This window comes from Engraulis encrasicolus, chromosome 8, assembly GCF_034702125.1.
Source record: "Engraulis encrasicolus isolate BLACKSEA-1 chromosome 8, IST_EnEncr_1.0, whole genome shotgun sequence".
NCBI classification, from domain to species: Eukaryota; Metazoa; Chordata; class Actinopteri; order Clupeiformes; family Engraulidae; genus Engraulis; species Engraulis encrasicolus.
Genome location: NC_085864.1, coordinates 12,832,608 through 12,842,607, shown reverse-complemented (window position 1 = coordinate 12,842,607; position 10,000 = coordinate 12,832,608). Strand labels below are relative to the sequence as shown.

Below are 10,000 nucleotides of genomic sequence, written 5' to 3'. Positions count from 1 at the left end.
CTAATGCATTACTGATTACATGTTACTTTCTTTTCAAAATAATCCCTTACACTACAATATTACTAGGCTATATTTAAAATGTAAGGCATTACACTAGCCTACTTTTGCATCACTTTCACCAAAAGAACTGTAGGCCTAAATATGGATCTGGCAATTTATTATAGTGTAAATCAAGCGCACGAGTCATGACTTTTTCACCTCCCGTCCAGGAGGTGTTTTTGTCCGCATGCAGACTAAAAACTACCAGGTTCAGGAATAGCTTCTTTCTGACCCACCACACTGAAATCCAGGACATTGTAATGCATTGTAACTTATGTTGTTTAGCATTGCAACTAAGTAAATATTACATATTGTTTCCCTGTAATGCCTTGCATAACTGAATTACAGTAAAAAAGTAATGCATTACAGTAGGTCTATATTTAATAACTTTTTTGTAATGCATTACTGCCCAACACTGATCATCATCATCATGGCCTGGCGGTTCGCATTGTTGGACGCATAACATAGCCTACTGTATAGCCTACTGTAAATTAAAAGTGTGTGTGTGTGTGTGTGTGTGTGTGTGTGTGTGTGTGTGTGTGTGTGTGTGTGTGTGTGTGTGTGTGTGTGTGAGTGTGTGTGTGTGTGTGTGAGAGAGAGAGAGAGAGAGAGAGAGAGAGAGAGAGAGAGAGATCAAGAAAGGAAGAAAAGGCACCCAGCTGGGGCGCGTGGTGAACAGCCCCATATATCCCGTGCGCTCCGGAAGCACAGCGACACCCTGCATCCTCGCGGCCATGCACATGCAAAGCGCGAGCCACAGACGCATTAAATGATAAAGGAGGCAATAAACTTTCCCTTTTTTCCAATGCGCAGAAGCATCCTAACCAGCAGCCATACAACACCGGACAGTGTGGGAAACAGAAAGAAAGAAAGAAAGAAAGCCTTAATGGTCTCTTAAGAATGAAAAAGGGAGAAAATTCGAGGAATAGTGACCGTCATCGGTGTGTGTGTGTGTGTGTGTGTGTGTGTGTGTGTGTGTGTGTGTGTGTGTGTGTGTGTGTGTGTGTGTGTGTGTGTGTGTGTGTGTGTGTGTGTGTGTGTGTTAGCTGTAAGCGGTGTGATAAGCGTTATAATTGGCTGTAACTTTCCCTGCTCCGATCATAGCTCGGCAGGGTCCCCGCTTGCGAATGTGTCTCGATGATCGTATGTGTGTCCGCGATCACGAGGTGCTAACGGAACTCTTTAGAGACGTGTCGATGTAGTTAATTCAGAATTAACTCAAGTCAATTCAGAATAAAACTTTATTCCGATTCGAAAACATCATGTTGCCTCGTTTACATTATGGTTTTTTTATTCCGAAATAATAATTGAGTACAAAATGGTTCCGTCAACTTTACATTGTTAATCCGAATTGTGAAGAGTTTACATGATGTTTTAATAAACTGACCTCCAGTCTGGGAACCACTAAGTGTCGTGAGACCATTTGGCCAGATGGAAGTAGACCTATTACGATGCAGATTCTCTCTCTCTCTCTCTCTCTCTCTCTCTCACACACACACACACACACACACACACACACACACACACGCACACACACACACACACACACACACACACACACACACACACACACACACACACACACACACACACACACACACACACACGCACGCACACAGGTGACGCGCTGTTCTGTACGGGTGTTGTATTGTAGATAGGCCTATATGGTTTGTTTTGGTTTCACACCACCAACCCAGGTTGAACCGTGTAATAATATCTGACACCACTCGGTTAGCCCTCCATCACACCTAGTTCACCGTGGCACTGGCAGATTAGTAGATGCATAATGTGGCTCTTTGGCGTTAAGAGAAAGAGGAAGTGTCTTAATGGCACTTAACCACTGTGCGCTCTATCTGGGCTCTTCTTCTTCTTCTTCTTCTTCTTCTTCTTCTTCTTCTTCTTCTTCTTCTTCTTCTTCTTCTTCTTCCTCTCCCTCTCTCTCTCTCTCTCTCTCTCTCTCTCTCTCTCTCTCTCTCTCATTGTAGAAAAGGCCGGGCAGCAGTATTCCTGATTTTTGTTTATAGACTGCCGGGAAATAAAAAACAAATCGGCGCTCGCGGTAAACACATTCACCTCTTGCGCACGCAGAGGACACGCGCTGTTTATCGAGTATAGACATTCTGTCTGTCACACACACACACACACACACACACACACACACACACACACACACACACACACACACACACACACACACACACACACACACACACACACACACACACACACACACGCCATGATATAGCCTCCGATAGCACTAATTGTTCCAGGTTGTTGAGTAGGCCTACGCAGTGAGTAAGAGGCTGTTCTCGGTTGGTTTCCGTCGCCAGCGACGGTGACTGGACACTTTACCAGAACACACACACACACACACACACACACACACACACACACACACACACACACACACACACACACACACACACACACACACACACACACACACACACACACACACACACACACACACACACACACACACACACACTGCAGATGGTGACTATTCAACGGCAGGAAACCACAGAGCCCTCGCGCCAAATAGTCAAATGTCAATGTCAATTTGTGCGCTCTCTATCTCGCGCTCTCTGTTTCTCAAGCTCGGATTGTGTGTCTGTCCGGTCTGTGTGGTGTGATGTGTGGAGTTTCCAGGCGTTGGCACTTGCTGGAGGGAAACTTATTGCCCTCATTAACGACACCGCTATTACAATTGTGGGGTCTCGCGGGTGTGATTGCGGCTATTATGAGGTGTGTGTGTGTGTGTGTGTGTGTGTGTGTGTGTGTGTGTGTGTGTGTGTGTGTGTGTGTGTGTGTGTGTGTTACGAGGGGGGTGTTAAACACTCCAGCGGCTTCCGCGCACCATTCACAGCGGTCCACCGGTGAAACTGGGGGTCCCACCTGTTGGTATGCATGAGCACGCAATGCTTATTCAGGGTGATAATGGAGGTGATGCGTAGTCAATTAGCACGCGCTTCCGAAAGGGGCGGGATGAAAAGCGCGAGCTGTTGTCTTTTCGGATGTGAGTGCAAATGGGAAGATTCACGCTCGGCAACTCCTAGAGACAAACTGTAATATCGGAGCGCATACACACACGCACGCATGCACACACACACACACGCGCGCGCGCACACACGCACGCACACACACGCACGCACGCGCACACACACACACACACACACACACATTACTTGTTTATTTAATTAGTGTTCAATTCGGTGTTGTGTGTCACTGAGTGGGCTGAGTTGATGGTAAACCCAATGTGTGTATGTGTATGTTGTGTGCGTGTGTGTGTGTCTGTATTTATGCGACGATCACAGGAATGGTGGCTTTACCGCTTACTGTACCACACATTATTGACATATCTCTGGCCTGTCTACCAGTGCTCTCCCTTGTGGTAGGGTAGCGACATAGCTCTGGACTGTCCACTGCAACAGTGTAGGTTTGGTTTCGGAAATTGTTGGGGAGAAATTGCCCAGGGTCCAGGTTCATATTAATTTTTACATTCCATTCGTTATAAAGTGGAGACTGGACTTTAAGATCATGTCAAAAGTGGTATGGATATCTGGGATATCATAGGCTATCCCCACCATTCACCCCTTCCATGGTTACATGTTGTACAATGATGGTCTCCTTCATGTGTTATGCTATAATGGGAGGTGGGAAACACACTGAGCATTTGTAATGACATAAAAGTGGCCTATCTTTACCAGCCAGACCGTGCCCTCCTAGTGACGCAACACCTCCAGCGTTGCTTCTGGTCAGGACAAGGGCAATGTAAATTTATATCGTGTCAGATCTCCAGAAAAATCGAGAACTCCACCCACTTTGTCAGAAACCAGTCAACCAGAAGCAAACCTAGGGAGGCGGGCCAACCATGCCGTTTGGGAAACGTTGGCCTAATTGTTGTGCTTTTGGTCAGACCAAGTCTTGAAGAGATTGGAAAAGTCGATGATAATCAGACTATCTCTTACCTAAATCATACTCAAATATACTCATGAACGGCCATCCGGGTACTTTGCTGTTAAATGTGCGTTGCGCCCCTTTATGGATGAAAACGAACCGAATGTCTCATTGACTTACATGCTACATCGACTAGCCTAAATGAACACATTCCATGCTTCAGCCACGGCTGTTTGTCTATATTATTTGAACAGCCGGCAACACAACACGTTTTCGGCATGTTGCGCGTGAACAACGATAGTCTACAGCAGTGTTCCCCAACCTTTTTTGTCTCATGTACCCCCTAACCCTTTTCATTGTGCCATGAGTACCCCCTAACTCTATCGCAGTATGACCATGCTCCATGCATTTGCTAAAATATCATTTTTTGAGTACCCCCTGCAATGTGTTCGCGTACCCCTAGTGGTACACGTACCCCTGGTTGGGAAACACTGGTCTACAGGTCTGTATCTTTCGTTTATTAAACCCCAACATCGCCAATTGATTTGCATGGGTTGTTTTCCCCCACAAATGAGCGTAACGCACATGGAAAACGTCACACCGTTCATGAGTATAGGCAAAATAGGCTACCCATCTAAAAAAAAAAGTTTTTTTAAAAAAAGGAAAAAAGTTAATTAAGTTCCTAAATGCAATGTGGATAACAGCTACTTACTTTCAAATAAGATTGACACCCCATTGCAGTAACTTTGGTAGCCTAAAAGTAATTAGGCCTACTTTTTGCGTCCATAATCTAGAACCTGCACCTCTGTAGTGTGTGCGCATTCTGTTTTTAGAAACTATATATCTCTGGTCTACACCAGGAGTTTATGGCCAAGATTTCTCCATGCGTCCATTTCTGTTTTCAGTGATACCATGCAGATAGATCTGTGGCTGCTAAATTGAAGCAGAAAGGGCAGTACGACAGTATATCTCTGGCCTGGCGATCACAGAAAAGCCACTGAACTTTCTATCACGCATCACCATATCATGAAAGTTATGAAAGCTCACCTGGGGAACTCCATCTCCCATTGACATTGGGACACAGCAGCACTGCACACAACAAGGGGGCAGCCCCCAATGCCCCAAAGGAGCAGTGCAGCAGGAAGGTACCATGCTCAGGTTACCTCAGTCTACCTATCTATCAATCTATCCATCTATCAACATGTAGATTCTACAGTATTTCTGAGGTCCAATACTTCCATCTTGTGGTTGCTTTGAGTACTGTGTCACAAATGGGGGTTGTTCAAATTGTATGGTGGCCCTCATATCATTCTAGAAAGCTGTGCAGTCGTTTAAATTTGCAGTGTTGTTCCATTGGTTTGGGTGATTTCTTGAAACCAAGATGACATATTGACCAAGACGACTTTTCATAATTATAAGATAATTTTGTTAGTTTTTTTTAAAACAGTTTTACAGTTCTGCAGATTTCAGATCACTTGTAAAATGTGTGTCTCCCAGAACAGCCGCAGGGCAGCCGTGGCTCAGTGGTTAGAGCAGTGTTTCCCAACCAGGGGTACGTGTACCACTAGGGGTACGCGAGCACATTGCAGGGGGTACTTGGAAAAGTGTTATTATTATAACAAATGTATGGAGCAGCCACATCAGGACTGAGAAAATGATATAGAAAATTAATTAGGGGGTACTCATGGCACAACTAAGATGCTTAGGGGGTACACAAGACAAAAAAGGTTGGGGAACACTGGGTTAGAGCACTGGGTTGGCAACCCAAAGGTTTCTGGTTCAATGCCTGACCTGGTCAGTGACCAGACCACGGCTGAAGTGCCCTTGAGCAAGGCACCTAACCCCCACACTGCTCCCCGGGTGCCGCTCAGCTGGCAGCCCATTGTTACGGACTAGTGTGTGTACTAGTCTATGTGATTCTCAAGTCCAAATGGGATAAAGTGCAGAGAAAGAATTTCCCCTAGAGGACCAAAAGTGGCTCCAAAGAACTTATTCATGCATCAAAATCAAATCCCTTTCCCATTTTTAATACTCAGTAGTACTACTTTGCATATGCATATTGCATATGTCCTTCTCAATTGCTTATTAGGCTTATTTCCATTCATTTTGCCATAATCTGGACGGTTTACTACTATGTTGATCACCTGCAAAAGCGCATAAATCTCCCACAACAGTTTGGGTCAAAACTAGTCCTGTCCCCAAACTGAATGGTCCCTTTGTCACTGTATAACCGGGAAAAATTGTAGTGAACATTCTTTAAATATCCAATTTCACCCAACTGCAAATTATTCTTACTGTATGTCAAGCATTTCAATGGTGAAAATATTATGTTGTTGACTATGTTACATTGCATTACAATACATGACAACTACATGTACATGCACATCAATTGTGTGACTATGTTTGATCATTTTGCAGACTATTTTGCATATGATTAGGCTACTTAAACAATGGAATTATGCAACATGTTTTGGAGAGAATAATCAATAGATTGAGGATTGATGAATCAGTTTACATAAGCAAGATCCACTCATTTGGAAAATGTGCTAAATGTGTCTCATTGTGTCAAATGTAGGCAATTTGTACTTAACCCAAAGATGCACTAGACACTTGAGACATGTACAAAGCATTTGAAAGTTGATGAACACAATGAGAAATGATGCTCTGTTGTGTAAATTGCCAGTTTTGTCCACATTATTTGGAGAATGTTATCTCAGTTTCAAAAAATGAACCAAACTCATGTAGAAAACTGCAACCATTTACAGTGATGTAATAATTTAGGCCAGTAGTTCCCAAACTTTTTCTGCTGTGGCTTCAGTAGCCCGCCTGTTGCAAAGATGAATCTGCCCAATTCTAGCCTTGATGAAGCTCCCCCTCAGATCATTATCAACCCTTGTCCAAATGCAACATCCAATCTAACATAGGGACATCATATGGGTGGATAGAGACCTGGAGATGTCTTCAAACCAGTGTCTTACACCTGCTGTGGAATTCAGCAGAGATTAGGTGATACTCTGAGGGTGCTTCAGCAAGGCTGGAATCGATCAGATTCATCTTTTTGAAGGGCACGCTACTGAAACCACATGCAAAGTTATCTTGGAAAAAAACTTAATTTCCTCTACTCTGACAATGTCCCCAACTCTGATAATTGTCGTTTTCAGCAGGACAAAGCTCCAAGCCACGCAGCTTTGTCAATGAGTCCAAGGATGGAGGTCCAGGACCACCAGAACAAGACCCTGTCATGGCCAGCCCAATCTCCAGGCCCGAGTCTCTGAAATGTGATCACGAGGAAGAGGGGAGATCACAAGCCATGAAAAAAAGCTCAGCAACTTTAATATTTTCAATGGGAGTGGAATAAAGTCGGCCAAGAACAATGTGAAAGACTGGTGGAGAGCATTGTGATTAAAATCCAGGGTTATTCTACCAAATATTGATTTCTAAACTTATAGCATTACTATTTTGTTGTAAGGTAATGTCATCTTGAATATCAAGTTTGGATTGGAAACATTGCATCTTTTGTGTTATTTTGATTATTTGTAACTTTTTGCAAAAACGTTTTGTAAATGGTGTACATTGTCATCAATAGTTTATTTATTGAATGAAACAAGAATGTTCCGGCTGTATATCAGCCTCAGTAATACAGTAAGGCTTTGGATGAGAACTGTTGGGGAGAGATATGCCAGCACTGTACTACTGCACTGAAGTAGCCTAGTAGTAGAAGTAGTGGTAGTAGTAGTAGTAGTAGTAGTAGTAGTAGTAGTAGTAGTGGTAGAAACTATATGTGCGTGCGTGCGTGTGTGCATTGCATGTGTGTGTGTTGTCTGTCCGGCCTGTGCTTTGCTGAGTATAGAGTAGCCTAGTTTTGGAGTAGGCCTAGTAACTGTAGTGAGTAGAGTGTTTGTTTGTATACACAGACAGTAAAATTGTGCATTATACAAATTATATCAGTGATAGGTCATGATAACTTATATAGTTAATTAATTCTGCCATAAAACTGTAAATGGTTTATATTGGTTGGTTTATCTTAAAATCACAAGTTTACCAGCTGCCTCAGAATTCCAAGTTAATTTAAATCCTTATTGTAAGTTGTGTGAAGCTTTGAAGTGAAGCTCTGTGTTGTTTGAACACAAAGCTTCACAAATGTTCAATTAAAAGCTTCACACAACGTACAATAAAGACTTAAATTAACTTGAAATTACAATTTTAACAGCTGCCTCAGAATTCCAAGTTAATTTAAATCCTTATTATGAGTTGTGACTGATATGCCACCCATAATGTTGTGTGCATTGCAGTATTTTGCGCTGAACTGGTGAATGAATGAATGAATGAACGAATGAACGAATGAATTTATTTTACTTGGCTCTTCTTGATATAGAACATGGAAAAACAAATGGAAATTTAAGAAAGAAATAGGCGGGGATGACACAAAAAACATTGAGGCTTATTTCCCTAAGACTATTCCTCAAATAAGCTAGGTTGTGGGGGCAGGGGCGCCGCTAAAAATTGTGAGCCCCATGAAAGATTCAAATTTTGGGCCCCCAAAATGACAAATTATGTTGTTAGCATCCTTCCTTGTCAGTGCTGCTGGGCCCTTAGAATCTGTACCACCTTCCCCCCCTCGCGGTACCCATGTGTGTGGGAACCCAAACGTTCTCTGGAGAACCTAAAAGTCTTTTGAAGAACCCCACAAGTTCCCCAGAGAGCACCCAGGTGGTTCTTCCTGTCTGTAGTTCCTCTTGCAGCCAGCAGGTGGCAACCTGAAACCTGTTTATATCCAGAGAGAGAGAGAGAGAGAGAGAGAGAGAGAGAGAGAGAGAGAGAGAGAGAGAGAGAGAGTCGGTGGCGGAGTATCACAGTCGGTTGGCGGAGAGATGTGAGCGCGCCTCTCACTCACTTGTACTTTCCATCGCCGCTCTACCGGTCTCGCACACACACACACACACACATAGGCTACAACAAGGCTGCCCGCACTTGTCCCGTCGTTCCCGTCGCCACAGCACCGGCGGGCACGACGAGCCGGAGCGTCCGCTACTCCACACACAAGTTTCAAGAGGAACACACACGCTACAATGGCGAAGTGTCTGCGCGCTATTCTGTTTTTTATTCTCAGCGGGATTACCTCTTGCATATCATCCCTACGGGAGCAGCGACCGAACGAAGGTAACTTGTGAGGAATGTCTCACAATCTCGGATTTTACACCCCTAAGGAGCTTTTTGCTTTGCGTGATTACGAGGAACAAAGTCGGAGGTCTGCGTGCCTGCACCGTAGTGGGCACGGGGGTCTCCGCTTTCCACTTCGATCCGCGAATAGCTTTCCCTTGCGCCCTGGAATGCGCACGGGGTCGCCGCAAGAAGGAGGCTTCGCGTGCCCTGGGTTTTCTTTAGCGTGCGGGGCAACTGGTTTGTAGCTCTATCTGAAGTGCCTTTAACCATGGTAAGGTGTTCGTGTATGGTTCGTGTCCGTCGGAACCTGGGCCATTAAACCGCATAAAAAAGCTCATGTTAACTCTCGGTTTCCCTTCACCCTGTTTGTGAATTTCTCTGTATGCCTATGCATGGTGTTGAGGGTGGGAGAAACTGATAAAGAAGCATTCGGCGACAGTGGAGGACGTGAGTAAACGCAACTCATTAAATTGGAGTTCTCCAACGTCTCAGCATAGGGTTCAGATCTTTGGTAAAGGGTTCTCGATTCTTGATAACGTTAATCATTTTTAAATGTTATTAATACGTAATAACAAGCATTATGCCATCTGTGCAATAAGCCGTCAGTCCACACATCAACAGTCTACACATCAACAGTAATGCTGTGTGGAAGCAGGACTCTCCCCTGAACCTGTCTTGCTGCAGTGCACTTGTACTAGAGGACGGGACCCTGTCTCTCTCCTCAGAACTGTGTGGAGGACGGGACCCTGTCTCTATCCTCAGAACTGTACTAGAGGACGGGACCCTGTCTCTCTCCTCTGAGCAGTGTGTGTAGAGAGGTCTAAAGGACCCTGCCTCTCTCCTCTATGTTGTGTGGTCGTCTCGACCCTGTCTCTCTCCTCTATGTTGTGTGGTCGTCTGG

General features: G+C 44.4%; 1 protein-coding gene across 1 annotated transcript in view; it reads left to right on the top strand.

Annotated features, from left to right (window-relative positions):
• Positions 1-8,807: 8,807 nt before the first annotated feature.
• The window catches only part of epha4l (eph receptor A4, like), a 41,650-nt gene continuing 40,457 nt past the window's right edge, over positions 8,808-10,000 (top strand). The window contains exon 1 of the mRNA XM_063204983.1: positions 8,808-9,096. Coding sequence (XP_063061053.1) covers positions 9,006-9,096 — 91 coding nt within the window. The 5' untranslated portion in view covers positions 8,808-9,005. The remainder of the gene's footprint in view (positions 9,097-10,000) is intronic.